This window comes from Felis catus, chromosome D1 (assembly GCF_018350175.1).
Source record: "Felis catus isolate Fca126 chromosome D1, F.catus_Fca126_mat1.0, whole genome shotgun sequence".
In the NCBI taxonomy this organism is placed as follows: domain Eukaryota; kingdom Metazoa; phylum Chordata; class Mammalia; order Carnivora; family Felidae; genus Felis; species Felis catus.
In genome coordinates this window covers 16,625,916-16,646,007 of record NC_058377.1, presented here as the reverse complement: position 1 = coordinate 16,646,007, position 20,092 = coordinate 16,625,916, and the positions used below count along the sequence as shown (strand labels likewise).

The 20,092-nt window shown below is 55.5% G+C and overlaps 1 protein-coding gene across 5 annotated transcripts; it reads right to left on the bottom strand.

Annotated features, from left to right (window-relative positions):
- Positions 1-3,284: 3,284 nt before the first annotated feature.
- Positions 3,285-16,774, bottom strand: ABCG4 (ATP binding cassette subfamily G member 4). Of its 5 annotated transcripts, none has more exons than XM_045038402.1 (15): positions 16,664-16,774; positions 15,777-16,026; positions 11,544-11,661; positions 11,287-11,419; positions 11,112-11,162; positions 10,763-10,908; positions 9,496-9,619; positions 9,253-9,367; positions 8,940-9,082; positions 7,583-7,681; positions 7,188-7,356; positions 6,975-7,075; positions 5,482-5,640; positions 5,196-5,314; positions 3,285-5,032 (listed from the first exon to the last, which is right to left on the bottom strand). In XM_045038402.1, the coding sequence occupies exons 2-15, from the start codon at positions 16,012-16,014 to the stop codon at positions 4,807-4,809; spliced, it is 1,941 nt and encodes a 646-aa protein (XP_044894337.1). In that variant the 5' UTR covers positions 16,015-16,026; positions 16,664-16,774; the 3' UTR covers positions 3,285-4,806. The 5 variants fall into 5 exon arrangements, with proteins under 5 accessions (XP_044894337.1, XP_019666958.3, XP_019666956.3 ...); XM_019811399.3 differs by lacking the exon at positions 16,664-16,774 and adding an exon at positions 16,336-16,427; XM_019811397.3 differs by lacking the exon at positions 16,664-16,774 and adding an exon at positions 16,228-16,265.
- Positions 16,775-20,092: the final 3,318 nt, after the last annotated feature.

Sequence of the window (20,092 nt, the reverse complement as noted above, 5' to 3'; positions counted from 1 at the left end):
CTCTTCACCTCCTCAGCCTACCTCCTGGCAGACAGCCGAGTCAAGGCCTTAGCGGGCCCTCCCTCTGTACCGGGCCCTCTTCAGCCCCCAGACCTCTGTGTATGGCTTCTGGTCACTTTGATCAAGAAAGGAGTAAGAATGAGGGATACGCTCCCGCCCCAACCTGCTCTTCTTGTCTGGCGCCCTGTCATGGCCTCGCCCTGGGGCTTCCTGGTCCTCAAAGCCCTCACTCTCATCCCTGTGGCTCCACACAGGGCACACCCAGGACCCACGGAGCTGATAGAGCAGCCACCCGCCGCCCACAGCCAGGGCCCGCCTCCACCTGCAAACGTAGGTGTGAGATGTGCACGAGCAGAGGTGTGCAACAGGGAAGCCATAGAGAGGCACCTTGAGGCCAGGCTGGGAAGAGGGCTTTGTGAACCCTACTGTCCATCCGGACTGAAGACAGTGTTGACATTTCATGAACACACACAGGCCTATGTTCACTCACTGAATACATGGTATGGGGTTAGTTCTGAGCGACCGGAACAAGGCACGCAGGGTCCAGACCGTAGCCGCTCCCCTCCGGCTAGCCCAAATGATGGTCCATCGGAGGCAGACAGAAACCTTTGGAAAGGCTGGGGCAGGAAGTTACTAACTGCCTCTGACAGAGAAGGTGACATTTGAGTTGGATCTCAAGTAAGTCCAGGAAGGGAAGGGCAGGGCATTCCAGAACAGCAGGGGAAATAGCACATTTTCATTTTAAGAGAAGCTCTGAAAGGGGAGAAGAAGGGGGGCGGGGGGGACAACGCTGTGAATGTGGTCTCAGGGGTGACATTTCAGACCTGGGGGACTCTTCCCCCTTCACTCCACTTACCTAGCCGTGCGAGGCAGAAGGGCCCCCGGCTGCAGTTACTGGACACGGCTCCGAGCAAACCATTCCCCTCCCCCACCCCCAGTGGGTATGACAGCCATGTCGGCTTTATTAATAACATATCATTTGACCGGCATCTCGCGGACAGAAGTACCCTGAGTCACGCTGTGGGCATGTGCTCTGTCATCCAACCTCAGGATGGGGCACCAGGTGCTGTAGACCCATAGCATGGAGAACTGCCTTAATCATCTCTGCCCTCCAGCCCCTTGCACGGGCCCTGGCACAGAAGGTGGCTGCATTGAAGGAAATGATCTCTGAGTCCGGGGAGGCTGGCACTCAGGGAGAGCAGGCCCATTCCTAAGCATGCTGGGACGGGCAGAGGGCACACCCCTGCAGGTTGATGGGACCGGTGGGAGAAATCGTAGGTGGCTCACAGTGGCAAGAGGACAGGATCTGGAGAGTTTGCTCAAGTTGCTTCTCCAAGCCTTGGTTTTCTTCTCTGTGAAAGGAGGAAATGATAATACTCATCCCAGCGGCCTCATGGGGTTACTGTAAGAATCGGAAGAGCTTTCTTTGCAAAGACCTGAGCCACTCTACAAAATGTTCTCTGGGCCTGAGTGGCCCTTGCTGGCTCTGGATGGCTGTTCGTCTCCTGTAGCTCCCAAGGGCTCTTACCAGTGTGTGAGTTTATAAATGTTTTACTCTTTTCGGAGTATTTACATTTTGAAAGAGAAAGTAAAGATGAAGAATCTTAAGAAAGACGGCTTAATGGTGGGATTTTGTGCCCTCTGATTTTAATAAGCCACCTGCAGGCATTACTCCAGGGAAAGGGCGGCACCCAGCATGGCCCCTAAAGCTAGCTGGGGTTCCAGAAGCTAGGACTCTGACCTCTTCCCACTTCCCACCACCACTCTGAACCCCTCACGATAACGTCCATCTCCAGGGGTGCCTGGGTAGCTCAGTCACTTAAGCGTCCGGCTCTTGGTTTCGGCTCAGGCCATGATCTCACAATTCATGGGTTCGAGCCCTGCATCGGGCTCTGTGCTGACAGCTCGGCGCCTGGAGCCTGCTTTGGAGTCTGTGTCTCCCTCTCTCTCTCCCCCTCCCCCACTCGTGCTCTGCCTCTCTCTCTCTCTCTCTCTCTCTCTCTCTCTCTCTCTCAAAAGTAAATAAACATTTAAAAAATTTTTTTAAAAAGTCCATTTACAGGCAGGCACCCAACCAGTAATAGACTAGACCCTCATCTGGCCCGGGACACTTAGCTCTGCATGTAGCAGACGCAAGGTAGTCCTAGCAGCTGACAGGGTCAATGTCAATCCCTTCCTTCAGTCCCCAAGCGTCAGCATCAGGAAGGAAGAGGGTGAGACAATGTGCTGCTTCTTGGGTCACCTTGCCACCAACCTTCAAGGACTTCTGGGCAGTTGTCTACTGCAAACCTCAGACCACCAACCCACGTCCAGTCCTGATGGCTGATGGCTGGGCCCTGGTTAAGTGTGGCTCAGGGACGGGGCTGGGGGGTGGGGGGCAGGAGAGAAGAGAGGAAGAAAAAGAGAAAGCTGGGGTAAGTTCGGTGAGGTACCTGGTATTCTCATCCTAGCGCTTAGGCTCCGGGGTCTTTCCTGCTTCTCACTGCCCTTTATGACCACTGACTAGATGCCCTCCCCCGCCCCCCCGTGCCCCGCCAGGCACAACCGGGGCTCAGTGAATTCTGAAGAGAGGGACATTGTATCACTTGGCGAGAACACACCCATGCAACAGACACAAGGCACCCACACAGAGCATGCGGGTCCACCCTCATCATCATCATTGGCCAGTGTGAAGAATGAGGAGTCTGGGGGCGCCTGGGTGGTGCAGTCGGTTAAGCGTCCGACTTCAGCCAGGTCACGATCTCGCGGTCCGTGAGTTCGAGCCCCGCGTCGGGCTCTGGGCTGATGGCTCGGAGCCTGGAGCCTGTTTCCGACTCTGTGTCTCCCTCTCTCTCTCTGCCCCTCCCCCGTTCATGCTCTGTCTCTCTCTGTCCCAAAAATAAATAAAAAACGTTGAAAAACAAATTAAAAAAAAAAAGAATGAGGAGTCTGGAGGCAGAAGACCCGGTTCCCAGATCTGGCTTCACCTCCATTAGCTAAGGGTCCCTGGGCAAGTTACTTAGCCCAGGTCTCAGTTGTCTCATCTGCAAAATGGGTTATCATGAGGGACGATGCACAGTCGGCATCGGACTTTCTTGAGATAATGAACACAAAGCATTTGTAACATATAAAGCATAATACAGGTACTTTATATGCTATACGTTCGCTACCTTGACATGTACTGGCTTGGCTTACCACCCACTGCCACAAACTCCCTAAAGCGCGCAGACCCCTTTCAAGTGCTTCGAAGACCCCTCACAGCCCGTGGTCCTGGGTGCCACGCCCGTACGCATTTCTACACCGCATACTGTATAAATATAGGTTTTATTAATAATGGGTGAAACCCCACAAATACAACTGGCATCTCTGGGTGATGGCGGGAATCCGTGGCAGGACAAGAGAAGGAAGAGTGGTATGTGCACAGAAATCAGGGGGGCGGGAAAGAGCCCTGGGGGAAGGGGAGATCAGAAGCGGCATGAGCCTTGGTCCTACCACAACAGCCAGACAGGTTCTGTGTCTGTCGCTCTGGTGCCCAGGGGCCGCCTTGGCTGATGGGAAGGGTGTGGAGAGACCCAGACGGGAGTTTGAATGAGCAGCAAGCGGCTGGGGAAGGGGTAAGAGAGTGAGAATACCAGCCTGACGCACAAGAGAGGGGGCAGGGGGTGGCAGGCGGCCAAGGCCAACTGATGCCCGTGCTTGTGCTTGTGTTGGCTCCTGAACTCCAGAGAGATAGTGCCTTGTGCCGCCCCTGACTTGGAGGGGAAGGAAGACTCGGGGGTAGACACCTGCAGATCCTGGAGACACCCCGGGCAGCACCAGCCTCAACCTTACAGTCCAAGCGGCATGGCCAGGAGGAGGCCGGCACTGCCCTTCCCGCAGCTCCCACCGCCACCACTGCCACCATCGCTCCTCGGAGCCACGGCGGACAGCGAGTGTGTGTAGGTCTGAGATTGCCTGTTCGCATGTATGCGCCCGTTAACTCTGGGGAGGGGAGGGAGTTTTGCAGGACCGGGCAGGAGAAGCAAGAAAGGAAGCTTGGTCTTCTCCTACTCATGCCCCAGAATAAAGTGCATTCTCCAGTTCCAGTGGCAGGTGAGAGAGAAACACGAACATTATTGCAGAGGTGCCACCAGACCCTCCCCCCACCAAAGGGGACGGGGAAGGGTAAACGGGGCGTCCCGTGGCCCCAGGCCTCTCCAATCCCCAGGATTGGGAGGGGCGACCCAGACAGAAAACCCAGCTTCTGTCCCAGCAGATTGTCCAAGGCGGCCAGGTCTGGGGGTGGGGAGAAGGTGAGGAGGAGGAGGAACAGACTTCCAGAGCCTTCCCTGCTCCGTTCCAGTGTCCAAATGGGACTTCCAGGGGGCCCCACCAGGGCCCAGCCCTGGAACCTGAACCTCAGAACAGTCCAGTTTACAAACACTTGTGTGGCGGGGACCCCCAGAGGAGGCCACTTTGGTCAGTTGTAAGTGGGGGCCTGGAGACCCTGGGGCTCCCAGGCAGACAACAGAGGAGGGTGCCGAGGGCGGGAAGGAGGGCGGCAGCCTCCTAGTGGTCTTTGCATGCAGATGTTGGAGGGACTAGGGAGGAAGCTACAAACTGCATCAACTGGGGAAGACTCCTGGGCATGGCGGGGAGGGCTGGAGCCCCGGTTGCCACGGCCACGGCCGGGAGCGCAGTCCAGCAGCCAGCCTGTGGAGCAGCTGAGAGAGGGGAGGATGGCTGCACCAGCAACCAGTGCCAAAGTCTACGAGGTTAAAACAGTCCCAGAGGGCTGGGGCTGGGGGCTTCCGCTGCGGGGGCTGGGGCGCAGGCCAGGGCAAGGCTCTATCTCTCTGACTTGACCCGGTAACGGAGCACAAGGTACGCCAGCAGCCGCAAGGCCAGGAAGAAGATGCCCAAGACCAGGAAGTCCATGTAGAGCTTGGCGTCCTCCACATCCAACGCTCGGAGGATACTCTGTGGATTCTGGAAAGGGCAGTGCTCCTCCAGGCAGGTCAGATCTTCTCGATCCATGCCATAGATGGTCAGAATCACACCCTCAAAGCCATACCTAGGCACGTGGGGACATCAGAGAAGGATACAGAGCATAGGTCACTGTTCCCTGGGCAAACCGCCAGGGCCCAGTTGCAACTCTCTCAGCCCTGGGGCCTGGGCTCCTGCCGGAGGGTGGGGGTGGGGGGAGCAGGGACAGTGGTGAGGGAAGGGGCACTGACCTGACATAGGAGAGGTAGGAGCTCCATTGCAGGTAAGTGGGGATGGTCTTGAAGCTGACAAAGAAACCGGAGAACAAGAGGACAGGGATGGCGGTAACTGGGCCCACAAAGGTGGCCACCTGGAGGGGAGGGAAGGGGACCGGGCCATCACAGGAGTGACCAGGATAGACTCAGGACTGAGGTGGCCCCGGGGTTTCCCACAGATCCATTCCTCTGCCAGCCCCTGTTTCCTCCCACCAGATCCTGTCCACCGCCCCTCAAGATCCCCAAGTGCCGGCCCTCCCACCTGTAGGGAATTGGAGGCGGCTCCAATCAGCAGCCCCAAAGACTGGGCCACCAAGGCGGTGGCAGTGGCCAGGGCTGAGAAGAGCAGGAAGCGACTGGTTTCAGCTGGCTGGCCTGTCATCCAGTACATAATGCTGCAGTATACCACCGGGCACACCACCTGGGGAGGGGACACAGGCCTGGGCAGTGGACCGCGAGCCAGGGGCACGGTAGAAGCCCAGAACAGCTCTTCCTCGAGCGTCTGTGCTTGGTCCTGTCCCCGCGTTCTGTCTGCTGTCCCCCCCCCCCCAAGGCTGACCCATGACCCCTTCCTTCCTGGCTATATGAACCTATTCTCTTCTTCCGGTGTCACCATTTCCATTAGACCCACTCTGACCAGTTCAGGCATGGCGACTTCTCCATATCTGAGCTCCGAAACCTGGACCAGCTTATTCTTTGTATTGTTGATTAATTAACTTTACATCGGAAGCACACTTTGACCCCCTCTGAGCTATCAGCTCCTGGAGGCGGAGTCCAAACCCACGAGTACGGTACGGCAGGCTGCCCCCTGCACGGGGGCGCCCAATCAAGAGGCCACCAGAGGCCGAGATCCAGCTGTGCTCTCCCCACAAAGCCATGCACCCTGGCGCGGGGCAGCAGCCGCCCTGAGGAAGGGGCATCTTCGTCCAATCTGCACAAAGGTGCCCTCGGGATTATTGGTGGCCCTGGAGCTTGGAAAAGAGTGGCAGTGGCAAAAAAAAAAAAAAACAAAAAAACAAAAAAACAACCCAAACTGGCTAACATTTAGTGGGCACTTTAGTGCATACCAAGCACTGTTCTTTTTTTTTTTTTTTTTAATTTATTTTAATGTTTACTTTTGAGAGACAGAGTGTGAACAGGGGAGGGGCAGAGAGAGAGGGAGTCACAGAATCCGAAGCAGGCTCCAGGCTCTGAGCCGTCAGCACAGAGCCCGACGTGGGGCTCGAGCCCGTGAACCGGGAGACCACGACCTGAGCCGAAGTCGGACGTTCAACTGACGGAGCCACCCAGGCACCCCTGCCAAGCGCTATTCCAAGTACTTTACACGTATTAACTCATTTAATCCTCAAAAACGACCCTGAGGTAGATACTCTCGTCACCCACTTTATAGATGGGGACGTGGAAGCAGAGAGAGACAGGGGCTAGCTCAACGTCTCCCAGCTACCAAGTAGCACTAAGGCCCCAGGGACTCCACCAGCCCCCACTGCCATGGATAAGATTTACAGAGTCATTCACGGGGTTGTTACTCTTATCACTGTCTGTCTGTCATCGGTCGTTCCCACAAGAACATAAGTTCCACAAGGTCAGGATTACATCTGTCTTATTCGTTGCCGGATCCCAGCGCCTGGTGCACAGTAGGGACTCCCCGCCTATTTGCTAAGTGAAAGGGAAAAGAAAGGATGGCAGGGGACAGGGCTGAGGGAGGCCAGCAAGCAAGTGAGGAAGGAGCCAGATAGGAGGGAGGAAGAGGCTTACCTGAAAGGGCACGTCGGCCATGGTCTTGGCCAGATAATATGCTTTGAGGCTGTACCAGTAGTTGAGATGCTCCCTCATGAAGACTGCCATCTCTAAGGGGACTGAGGACACAGGCAGATTCGGCACAGCTGTCTGATACCCTGACCCCCTGTGCCCCCAGCCCCCCCCCCGCCCCCCCCCCCCCCCCCCCCCGCCCAGGGCAGCTCAGCTCACAGGTGAGCACAGTTGGCATAAGGGCAGCAAACATGAGAAACAGCATGGAGAAGAAGAGGCAGCCGGTGTTGTTGAAGACCTTGCTGGCATCGTTACCGATGTGCAGGTAAAGGAGACCAATGAGCACGCCGATGACCACGTGGGACACAAACCGCAGGTGGGTCAGGACCTGGGTGAGGAGAGGGGATGGGCCGCAGGCCAGGGATGAGCAGCCACACTGGGGTAGGAACTCAGAGCTGCCCTCGCGGACACACAGACACACAGGGGTACTGGGAGACTGCCGGCGGTGGGGGCTGGGGGGGAGGGGGGACATTCCCCTCCCAGCTGCTGAGATCCTATGCCCCCCCCAAAGCCAGGCCTCTACCAGCCTCTTCTCCCCCAACTTGATGCCTCACCGTGTCCCTGAGGATGGACAAGAAGGTCCTCTTGAAAAGGATGCAGAACTGTGTAAGGGTGCTGGTGGCAAAGGTGTGGCTTTCGATGGGATCCACTTCCTGGGGAGAGGACATTGGCTTAGGTGAGCCTGTCCCACCCACTCACTGCCCATCCAGCTCAGTGACGGGAAAACCCCTGAGCCCTTCCTCAGGGCAGGGGTCCTCCAGGTGTACTGATGGAAAATTCCCCACCATTGAGGTGCGTGCCTGGAAGCTGGCCTCAGAGTCATGAACTGGAGCGAGATTCCGAGAGAGAGAGAGAGAGAGAGAGAGAGAGAGAGAGAGAGAGAAAGAGACAAGGTACAAGTAAAAAGGTGGGAGAGAGCAGGAGAGAGCAAGGAGGTCAAGGACACCTGTGGGGGCTAATAGGAGATCAGTCACTCCTCTTCTTTACTCCATCAAGAAACCTTTACCCCAAGGGCATGATGACAATCATATCTAGCAAGGATAATAATGACTGGCAGCAACAGTAAGGAACCCTCCTGGGTTTTGAGGCCAGCATCCATCGTATCAGTTCAGAAGAAAGAATTAACCAGAGGTCATATGGCCTCCAGGCACAGCTGGACCAACCAAGGGATTGTAGGAGTGCAACGCCACCAGCTCACAAGTGGTTAATTATCACTACCCTAAAGATATAAGCACCAGATGGACCGAATGAAATCTCTAACATAGAGAACAAAGATTTTTCAGATTCCAACTCTCTTGAGGTGGGAAAGATCTCCATCTGCTCCGGACGAAACAGCACCACAGCACCTGCTGGCATGACCTTATGGGTCTCCAGTCAACGCCATCCGCCTTCTCAAGAGACCCTTGCCCCAACTTTTGGCCTTAAAAACCCTCACTTGCAAGCCCCTGGGGAGTTTGGGACTTTTGAGCACTAGCTCCCCATTCTCCTGGGTGGACCTACGGTGCAAAGACATTTACGTGATGATCTAGTCAGTCCTGCCAATAACCCTGGAGGTAAGTGTCGTCACCCCCAGGCTGCAGATGACAGTAGGACACGTTTTAGCCGTGAGGCGAGAGACAGCATCGGTTTTGCTCACCAGGTGGCACCGTGCCGGCACCGAGGACAACACACAGATGCTCAGTAAGAACTTGCTGAACAAATAAATGAACGAGAACGCCAAAGCTCAGAGGTCGAGCAACGTGCCCAAGGTCACACAGCTGTTAATAGTAGGTCGACTCCAAGTTCTGGGTTCTTCCTAGAACCCAGTGGTTGTGATGCCTCTGGGGGAAAGTCTCTTTGGCAGGGCCGTTGTCCATCGTCCCATCCCCCCTCCCCCACTTTTCCTTCTCTGCCGTCTCCACCCCTACTCACCTGAGGGCAGGGGGGGCAAGGGGTGGGGACCTCATTCTTCTCTGGGATGCTCTTCTTCTCAGCCATGGTACAGAGCCCATTCTGCACAGCCCTGAACAGCATGGGGTTGAGGTCTCCGTACTCTCCAGAGGCCACTTCGATGACTAGGAGGCACAGAGGGGAGCGCTTAGCTAAGATGCATCCTTGGTGCCCAAGGGCAAGCCAGCCCCTCCATGGGTGTGTGGGGAAGGCCAGTGACAGTGAGGCCTCTGCCCCCAAGGAGGCCCGGGTGCGTGACCCGATCCCCCAGGTTTGGCCCAGCGTCATCACTCACTGAAATCAGCCGGGTTGTGGTAAGTGGGGCAGTGCAAGCCGAGCCCCTTCAGGTAGGGGATCAGGTTGGTGACCACGCCCTTGAAGATGCACTGACCCTGGCTCAGGATGTAGAGCTGAGGCAGAAAGAGAAGGGTGAGGAAAACACAGCCAGTGGACCCAGCAGGCCCCACCAGCACCTCTACTGATGCCCTGCTCTCTCCCCGTTGCAGGCCAGGCACGTGTGAGGCCCAGAGACCCTCACCTTGTCAAACATCTCAAAGAGCTTGGCACTGGGCTGGTGGATGGTGCAGATGATGGTACGGCCCCCCTGGGCCAGGGACTTCATGAGGGACACCACTTGGAAACAGGAGGCGCTGTCCAGACCACTGTCCAGAGAAAGGGGGTGGGGTGGGGTGAGGTGGGCAGAGCCAAAGAAGGGAGTGTTTGGGGTGGGGCGGCTGCTATGAAGGGGATGGAGCTGGCAAGGAAGGGAGTCACTCTGGCCATCCCCGTAGCCTGTACATACTGGACGATTCAGGCGTTTGGAGTTACCAAGAGGCCCAGAGCACCACTCAGTTCAACAAGCAAATATCCAGCGAGCACCTGTTGAAGGCCAGGCACTGGGATTACGGTGATGGATAACTAAGACAGACTCTGGTCCAGAGGGAGGGAGAGATAAGCGCACAGATCACTTGAGATAACGTGGAACGAGGCGTGACAAAGAGGGGAGGGCTCAGGTCTGCCATACAGGGGTTGGAGGGTAGTCAGAGAAGTTTGCCGAGTGCATGTGGAAGAAGAAGGAGCTACGGCAGCTCTGGTGGAAGGGCAGGCATGGAGGCGAAGGGCATTCCAGGCACAAGACACAGCATGTGCAGAGCTTAGAGGCAGGAAACACATGTCCGGCCCAGGGAATTATAAGCAATTCAGTGTTATTAGAGCATAAAATATAAGACGTCAAGAAGCAAGATGTGAGGCTGGAGAAGTAGGTTCAGACCAGGACCTTGTAAGTCCTCTGATTTTATTAGGAGGGCAAATGGGAACCGTTGGGTGCGTTTTCAAGCAAGGGAGTGAGAATTGCCAGACTTGTCTTTTAGAAAGCTCTCTCTGGCTGCACTTTGGAGGAAGGATTGGCTGGAAGAGACTGGAGGCAAAGAGATAGGAGTCGGTTGCAGAAATGCGGGCAAGAGCTGCTGATGTCCTGAACTCCGGCAGGAGCACTAGGGATGGGGGGTGGGGCAAATCTGAGAGACGGAGAAAGGAGGTAGAATCAGCAGGATTTGGTGACTGATCGGCTGTGGGGAAGAGAAGGAGAGGGAGGCATCAGTCAAGGAGGACGTGGGATTTCTGCCTGCATGAAGGATGGGGCTGCTACGGCAATAGGATTGGCAGGGACGGACGAGGAGTAAGCCCTTATCTTGGCCCCGGGGAGGCTTCGAAAGCGGACTCTGGTCTCCAGCAGTGGAGCAGATTCCCCGGGCTCAGGGCTGAGAGGAGGGGGCATCCTGCTGGGGGACAAGGGGGAGAACTACCTGGTGGGTTCGTCAAAGAACATGACCGGCGGGTTGTTGACCAGCTCCAGGGCGATGGCCAGGCGCTTCCTCTGCCCACCGGAGAGCAGGGCCGTCCTCGTGTGGGAGCAGGACATCAGGCCCAGTGCTGTCAGGATCTCCGTCACCTGGCCCAGGCCCCACCCCCATCCCAGGTCAGCTTCAGATTCTCCGCTCCTCCCCACCCCCACACCACCCCAACTTAAAGAAGTCTTCCCTTAAGTCCATTGTCCCCACCCGGGCCCCCCCCCACCCCAACTCAGGGCTCTAGGACTCAGAAACACACACAGGGCAGCCGTCCTCTTCTCACCCCTGTCTCTTCCCCACTCACCAGTTCCTTCTTCACCTCTTGCTTCTCACTCAGCTTCAGGTTAGCAGAGACCTGAGGCCCAGAGAGTAGGCGGGTCAGATGTGTGTGGGAGGGGGGCCCTGCCTGGACCCCTTGAGGATGGGGGCGGGGGACAGAAGTGGGGGCTGGGAGGAGGAGGCGGCCATCCAGCCCTCACCATCATGGCTTCCAACACCGTCAGGTGTGGGAGCAGCATGTCTTCCTGCATGATGTAACAGGACATCTTGCGGAAGGTCCTCAGTTCCCGCGGCCTCCCGTTGACCAGGATCTGCCCCTTCATGCCAGACTCCCTGGAGGAACAATGGTCCCGGGTGGGGGGTCAAGGCCACTTCAGATCCCCTTCTGGGCTCTCCCGGGAATCCGGATCCGTCCTCCCGGCCCATTTCCCCGCTTCCGCCCCAGCCGCGTCCTCACCTGTACCCTGCCAGGATGTTCATGAATGTGGACTTGCCAGCCCCCGAGGGGCCCATGATGCCGATCAGCTCCCGGCGGCAGAATTTACCGGACAGGCACTTGAGGAGGGTCTTATAACCTGCAGTGAGGGAGGGAGGCACTTCTGATCAGGGTTGCAGTGAACAGAGGAGCCCCAAACTCTTAGCAGCGGCCATGGCTTTTATTGAAATAGGCAGTCCCTACTCAGGGTAAACTGATTCGGACGGAGGAACGACCTTCAGAGCAGCAAGAGTATTCACGCCCTCTCATCTTGGTCCCCTAGAAATGGCCACTCCTAATGTCGAAGCATCAGAGGTGACCATACTCTTCGGTAGGCTATGAAAAACCTCCACACCTCATGGATGGTCGCGGAGAGCAGGGTCAAGCTTATAGACGACCCTGCTCCCCTTCCATACACACAGCAGTGACCCTCACTGCCTCCAGGAAGATTTTCCCAACGATCAGCCCGAGTGAGCTGGTCGAATGTCCTCGGTGTTCCCATAGCGCTTTGCATATGCCAGCATGGTGGCTATTTGACGCGCCTGTCTCTCACCCCCTCCCCACCCGGCCTCTTAGTCTGTGAGCTGCTTGGGGGCAGAGTCTGTGGCTTGCTCATCTTTGAAACCTCAGGAGACTGTCTGGGAGGTACTAGGTGCTCAGTAAGTGTTCCCGGAGTGAGTGTTCTCAGAGCTTTTGCTTCATTCTGGAAAAGGCTTCTTTGTGCTCCCTTGGCCCCCTAGGCTTGTCCCTGCAGCCCCTAACGTGGCCCAGTAACATCTCATCATTCATTCACTCGTTGGGAGGCAGCATATGCATTAAGAGCACCGATTTGGAGTCAGGTGGATCTAGGTTCAAATTCTGGCTCCACACTTACCAGCTGTGTGACCTCAGGCAAGTTGCTTAACCTCTCTGAGCTCCAGGTCCCTCATCTGTAAAATGAGGATGATAGTACCTATCTCATAGGGTTGTTGTAAAGAGTCAATGAGATAATATATGTAAAGGCATATGACACAGTGCTTGGCACATAGAGTATATTTAAAAAATGACATTTTATCATTAATTCCATTTGACAAATGTTTATTGATATCCACTACATTCCAAGCTCTGTACCAGACACTGGACAAAAAAAAAAGAAAAGGAAGAGGACACATTTCCTGCTTTCAAGAAAGTCACAACCTGCGGCACCTGGGTGGCTCCGTCGGTTGAGCGTCCGACTTCAGCTCAGGTCATGATCTCACAGTCTGTGAGTTCGAGCCCCGCGTCAGGCTCTGGGCTGACAGCTCAGAGCCTGGAGCCTGGAGCCTGCTTCAGATTCTGGGTCTCCCTCTCTCTCTGCCCCTTCCCCGCTCATGCTCTGTCTCTCTCTGTCTCAAAAATAAATAAAAACATTGAAAAAAAAAAAAGAAAGAAAGTCATAGTCTAGGTAAAAATGGTGGGAACGTCTGTGGATCTAAGGAAAGATAACATAAGGGTTATAATAGAAGCACAAATAATGCACAATGAGAATGCAGAAAATGGAACTGAGGAGGGTGGAGGGGCAAGGGAAATATCAAGAATGGCTTCCTGGAAGAAGTGGCAATTGAGCTAAGTCTTGAAGGATGCTCAGCACTCAAAAATGGAGAGGAAAGTCAGAGGCTCGCCAATCCTTGGAAGGAGGAGCTCTGCCATGTGAGAGAATATACAGAACACAATCCAGGAAGCAGAGGTCAGAGACTACAGGGAGTCACCCGGGAAAACAAGGTAGAGAGGAAGGAGGAAGCCCATGAGACCAGCCGTGCCTCGTATGCTTGCAGACCTGCCTCAGTGAGGCAGAAACACCAATCTCCCACTGGAGATTTTGTTCATTACCACCCTCCTCCGACCCCCACTGAGCCCCACTCCCTCTCCACAATACCTCCTTAGCAGAGACAGCGAAGGGATGTGATCTTTCACTCTCCCTCCACAGCACCCAGCTATCCCTCTGGACGCATCCATTCAGAAGGAGGCTCAGCTGCTGTCCACTCTGGGGTCCTGATCCCACCGACGGCCTGGATAGTGCTTTCCCGTTTATAAACTCATTACCCGGCTTGCTGCTACAGCAACATGGACGAGCCAACTGGGGCCCAGGGACCTCCAGTGACTCACCCAAGGTCACACAGCAAGTTCTTCACTGGGAGAGGGCAAGTCACAGGTTCTATCCCTCTGCCTCAGTCATTATGACCATCAATCCGAAAGACGTGTGGTTGTATACTCCAGCAAACGCCTTTCAGAACCACTCACAGGAAATGATTTCTTTTGCAGGGGAGGAAACTGGCAATGATGAACCTTCCTCTCATTTAATCACAGCCAAGCACTAGATTGGACACTGATGCCTAATACAAATATCATCTTACACTTGCCTTTCACAAAGCATTTCCACAGATAATGTCTCAATAAGCCTGTGCAATGACATTTCTTATCAACCCTATTCACAGATGAGGAAAGTGAGGCCAAGAGAGGGTAAGCAGATGGCCCAAGGTCATCTTCCAGTGGACAGGTGGCTAGGAACCCAGTCTTTGAACCCCTGCTGTTCCATAGCTGCTCTTCATGGGAAGGGCCTGCCAGGCCTTAACATAAAGACACATCAGAGTTCTAGTCCTGCCTCAGTCAGTAACTCTCTTGCAATTCTGTCAAGTCCTGTCAAAATCAGGACAGTAACATCTCCTCCCAAGGCATAACAGGGTTATTGTGAATGTTAAGTGAGGTGTTTAATAATAACTAATAGGAAAGTGTTATGAAAACAAGAAACACCGTAATAATTAGGGGAAAAGGGCGGCAAATCCTTACCTGGGAAAGGCAGAAACTACCCTCTCTCTACATCCCTCTCTCTTTTTCCTCTCTGCCCACCTCTAATTTCTCTAATTGCTTTCTGTCCTCCAGACAAGGGGAGAGGGACTCCGGTGAAAAGGCAAGTCAAAGAGAGGAGGACAGAAGACAAAGAAAAGGGCAAGGGGCAGAAGAGACAGCAAAGTGGACAGTGGAGAGTATGGGGCTGGCAAGGTCAAAGGAGAAAGGACCTGGTCAGAGGTGCCAATTTGTGACCGGTGGGTGGGATGAAGCAACCGGTCCATCTAACTACATTTCTTTCTTATCTACACATCTCCTTGAAACTGAGCAAACGAGAGGGCTAAGGACATAATGGCTACCTCTTCATTTTGCCCAGAGCTGGTCTCGGGGCGGAGAGGCTGCTCAGGGACGGGCACCGGGCAGGGGGCCCAGAGGCCTCAGTTGCCGTTGGCTCAGGCCCCGTGACCTTTTGGTCACTCATGGGAGTGAGGGTGGGGAGTACAGAGACAGCTCATGCTTGGTCCTGCTCGGAAGCACCCCAAACTTATTCTTAAATCTCAGAGAACAATGTCCCAGCTCCACCCCTCGTCCACACCCAGCTCTGGGGGAAAACAAAAACAAAATAAACCCCTCGGCTTCTCTATTCCCAGCTCAAGCTGGCCGTGTCCAGCCAGGGGCAAGGGATCCAGGCGATGGCGAGGGTTCCAAGGAACTCAGAGCCCCAGCCTTTCCCCACCTGTGCTGATGAGAGAAAAGAGGAGGGGATGGGAATTGGTGTACCAGGGAAGTTAAGAGACGGGGGGAAAAACAATACGCAGAGAGCCGGAAAACCTGGCTTCTGGTCCCGGCTCTGCCACGTATGAGCTGTGTGGCACTGGACAAGTTACTCAACTTCCCTGGACCTCAGTTTCCTTATTAGTGACGTGAGGATGTCATCTCTCTTGCTAAACCCTCACCCTCCCTGCCTCGGAGGACTTCAGCAAGAATGGAGTAAGACGACAGGAATGAGAACATCTTTTAGGATTAGCAGTGTCCTGTGGGTACAAGGATGTTGCTAACCGCTGGGGAGAACCTGTGCAACACAGCCCCCCACTTCCTCGCACCAGCCCTCAAAGGCAGGAATTCTACCTAAAAATAAAGAAGGAAACCTCCGCAAGAGTCACTGAACCCCCGGAGGTCATCATGTCAACTTAGAGGGAGAAAGCTCCAGTAGCCAGTTGAACCTAGAGTCCCACACAGTGCTCGCGGGTGTCGGGGGAGCACAGACCCGCCGCCTCAACTGCGTGCCTAGCCAGCGGGTTGAGATTTCCGTGCTCCCGCAGGGCCCATTGGTGCGGAACAGGGGACTCCCAGACCTCCACGAGGCAACTCCTGGGGGCTCCACAGCTCCCCACCAGACTGCTCCCTTACCCCGTTTGCGCCAGCAGGGCCCCTCCCGCACGGAATAGGACAGCTCCACGAACTCGATGTCCACTGCTGAGCGCTTGGGTAGGTGGGAGAAGCGCTGGGCTTCGGTGATGTGGTTCTCCACCTTCTTCAGGTGCGTGGTCAGCATCGGGGGCTCCGCCCCGTCCTCCAGCGCCACGGCCATGGCCACGGCCCCGGGTCCTAGTCCACAGCCCACGGCCTCCAGCGCCTTCTCCGCCATCACGCCGCCGGCCTGCAGGGAGAGGGCCTGCTCGGTTCGGCGGAGACCCCCAAGCCTTGGCTCAAACCTCCCTCGCCTTCTAATGCTCCCCCGCCCCCACTCCCCGCCTCTTTCTCAGGGCAGATCTGCTACGGAGAGCACCCCACTCCCCACCGCCAGAGCGTCTGCCCCCTCCTGCCCCCCACTCCCGGCGCAGCAACGCTCGGTTCCGACCTCTCCTCGGTCCGGCCAGCCCCAGCTCCGGCTCCAGCCTGGCCGCAGCCCGACCCCTACAAGCCCTCACCCGCTCCCCCCTCCCCGCGGTGGCTCTAATCTCCTTACCCCGCAGACCAGCAGCCCCTGGGGACTGGAGGGTTGGGGAGCGGGGAGAAGGGAAGGGGCGGCCCGCGGAGGCTGCCCGCTAGCTGGTCTGGGTAGCCGGGTGCGCGCAGGGCGGACCGGGGGGGAGGCGGAGGAAGAGGAGGCTCTGGGCCTCCCGCAGCATCCCCCTCCCCATCCTCGGGCGCGACGCCCGGCCCGCCCCTCCCGCTGGCGCCCCGGGGCCCCGGCGGCCGCACCACCCGCACCCAAGACCTCCCCCCTCCACCGCCGCGCCAACTAGCCTCCCGCGGCGGGCTCCCCCCTCCCCATCTCCCGCGTGCCTAGTCACCTTGATGCGCCCCCGGGCCGGTGCGGACCGAGAAGCTTGGCGCTGCCGCGGGCCGGGGATGGAGACTCCGGGCCCTTCTCACCTGCCTCCGGCTGCGGCACCGCGGCCCGGCTCCCGGTCCCGGCGGCGCGGGCCGGGGCGGGGCCGGGGCGGGGCGGGCGACTGGGGAGGGCCCGGGCCCCAGTCCGCCGAGAGATGACAAGGATGGGGAGGGGCGAGGGGGGCGCGCCCCGACTCGGCTGGGCTGCGCACGCCCGGTTCCCGGAGCCCGGTCCCGGGCGCTGTGTCCTCCCGAGCCCGCCGGGCGACTGCGCTCTGCTCCCAGCTACTGCTCGCCGGTCCCGCTGTTCTTAAAGGGCCCGCGCGGCCCCGCAGCCGGCGGGGGGCGAGCAAGGCGAAGGGGACGGCGGTGCCGGCGACGCGGAGGCCGGAGCCAGCGCAGGTGTGGCCCCGGGACGGGGGGGGGGGGGGTTGGCGGCGAAAGGCCAACTTGAAGACAGGAAAGGAGCTGAAGCCGTGCAGTGGGGGACAAGTCCCTGGATTACATACTAGATGACGGTGGTGCGTATATGGGGTGGGGGGTGGGCATTAGGGTGCAGATGCCATCTCTCTCAAGGGATTGTGAAAGCTGTCAGACTGCGCGCGCACGCACGCACACACACACACACACACACACATACGCCATCAGTTTCCCTCGGTTCTGGCCCTTGAGCTCAGGCTTCCCCCAGGGATTCCCCAAACTAGATAAAAGGCTTTGAAAGCTAGTCTTGGGATATCCTCCTCCCCTTTCCCCACACCACCCCCACTTTCCCTCTCTAAGCTGGAGGAAACTAGTTAAGAAGGGAAGGAGAGTGGATGCCTTGGGAGAGCTTGAAAGGAGCTCCAAGGTTAAGGTGGTACTTAGAGCTCAACCTGCTTCAGATATCTTTATTCTCCCCGGCAAATTCAGGCCTTTAAGACGGGCACAAGCCTTATACACAAGCACATATTCGCCAGGGCATGTACAGGGCTCACAGACACGGCCTTCCGCATCTCCTAGCACACATGTGCGTTCTCTCCCTCACCCCACAAGCCTTCAAATGCAGGTCTCCAGAACACTCTGGGGCTTTCCCCTGCTTTGCTCCTTACTCTTGCTCCTCTTGGTCCCTGCTTGCCCCAGACCCAGTCTTCTAGGGGTAAGTAGGTTAGCCAGTTGAGACGTGTGACCTGAGCTTTTAAGTTCCCACCTGTCACAGGGCAAAGACAGATGGGAGGGGAGGCTGCTGGTGCTGCAGCCACCTTCTTACTGCAGCAGTTGAGAGGTTACTAGCAGTCAAACCTCTCCCCTGCTCATCAGCCCCTCCTCCAGCCTCTCCAGCGCATGAGCGCCCCGAGGCTGGCAGCCTCTTCAAGACATCACCAGGCTCCACCCTGTAACTGTAAGGTTCAATGGGTTCCGGATCCAGCCCTCCTTACCTTCCCCCCCACCCCATGCCCTACATCACCGCCGTTCCTCAGGACCAACGTTCTCCTTCTCCCGATGGACCCTCCGTTCTCCAAGTTAACTCCAATGCTCTAGTATAGACTCCCCGTCTCCAATGGTTGCATTCATTGAGCGATCATTATGGACCTGGCGTTATCTGACTTCATTCTCACAATATCCTCATGCGGCAGGCATTACAACCTCTCTTTAGAAATAAAGAAACATGCGACAACGTGGTTGGAACTGGAGTGTATTATAATAAGCGAAGTTAGTCAGAGAAAGACAAATATCATATGACTTCACTCACATGTGGAATTTAAGATACAAAACAGACGAGCATAAGGGAAGGGAAGCAAAAATAATATAAAAACAAGGAGGGGGATAAACCATAAGAGACTCTTAAATACAGAGAACAAACTGAGGTTGCTGAAGGGGTTTTGAGTGGGGGGGAAGGGCTAATTGGGCAAGAGGCATTAAGGAGGACACTTGTTGGGATGAGCACTGGGTGTTACACATATGGGATGAATCACTGGATTCTACTCCTGAAATCATTATTGCACTATATGTTAACTTACTTGGATGTAAATTTTAAAAAATAATAAATTTAAAAGAAGGAGAGAAGGAAGGAAGGAAGGAAGGAAGGAAGGAAGGAAGGAAGGAAGGAAGGAAGGAAGGGAAAGAGAAAGAAAGAAAGAAAGAAAAAGAAAGAAAGAAAGAAAGAAAGAAAGAAAGAAAGAAAGAAAGAAAGAAAGAGGCATAAGGAGGTTGGTTAAGCAATGTGCCCAAGAGGACACATCTAGTCAGCAGCAGAACAGGGCTTGAATCCTGAAGTTTTTGCTTTTACCCACCTGCTATGGGGCCTCTCAGAACCCTATTCTCAAATGGACTCCCTCCCTCCCTCCTGTTTCCTAGACAGGCTCTTCCATTCTCCCAAGATAACCACATCTTAATGACACCCCCTCCTTTCCCTGGCGTACAACTTTCCAATTCTCAGGAAAATGTTCTCCCCTTTCTTAGGAACACAGTGTCCCCCTTTCCTCGGGACAGGCTTTCCCAGCTTCAGAGACCAACATTTCCAAGTGTTCCATCAGCTTTCCACACCATAGGATTTACACCCCATGCCCCAGAGCCGTGGTCCTCAGCCTTGGCTACGAGTTAAACATCACTTGGGGGATGTCTAGAAAATATGTCTAGATAGTACCGCAAACCAGTTAGTCCTGATCTCAGGACTCAGCTCTTAGTGTTTTTAAAAAGCTCCCCGGTGGACCCCACTGGGTAGAAGTCGAGAGCCCCTGCCCTAATTGAACCTTCCATCCCCTGGGTTTGAACACATGCCATGGACCCATGAAAGTCCTCCCTCCTCCCTAGCACAGACCTTCCCATTCTCTAGGGCACCCTCTCCCCATGTTGTGAACACATCTTCCATGTCCTGAATCTGGAGTCAGTTATCTGCTTTCTGATTTTGATGCTTTGATTCATTCTGTGTTCTTAAGCAACTTTCTCCACTTCTCTGAGCTTCATCCATGAAATAGAGATGATAAAAATTCCCGCAGATCGGCCTCAAAAGAGTCTCATGAGGTTCAAGTGTCCAAGACCTTGGTGTTTATTCTCAAGAATGGATCGTACATCCTTACTCTCCAGGCCAGACTTACCATGGTTCATTTTATTTCCCCCAGAAGAAGCTCCCATTTTCTTGGCAAAGGAGGGAAACTACATTTATTGAATGCCTACTATGTGCTAGGCACCTGGCATAACCACGTGACCTCTGAAAAGAGCTAGGTCTGTATCTTTCTCCCCTGGATTCCTAGAACTTGGACACAGAAAGTACTCAATAGCTATCAGCTGCCTGAATGGTCTAACCAGTCCGCATGACAATTTTATGAGGTCAATATTATCCTCCCGTGTTTCAGATAAGGAAACTGACGCTCAGAAACGTCAAGCACAAGTATGAGTTGATGTGATGGCTC

Excerpts from the sequence above, each read along its gene's own strand:
- ABCG4 (XM_045038402.1), bottom strand. The coding sequence starts at position 16,014 with ATGGCGGAGAAGGCGCTGGAGGCCGTGGGCTGTGGACTAGGACCCGGG. Across the intron at positions 9,620-10,762 it reads TTCTTTGACGAACCCACCAG|TGGTCTGGACAGCGCCTCCT; the intron begins GTAGTTCTCCCC and ends TTCTCTGGACAG. Across the intron at positions 5,033-5,195 it reads TCCTACCTCTCCTATGTCAG|GTATGGCTTTGAGGGTGTGA; the intron begins GTCAGTGCCCCT and ends CCACGTGCCTAG.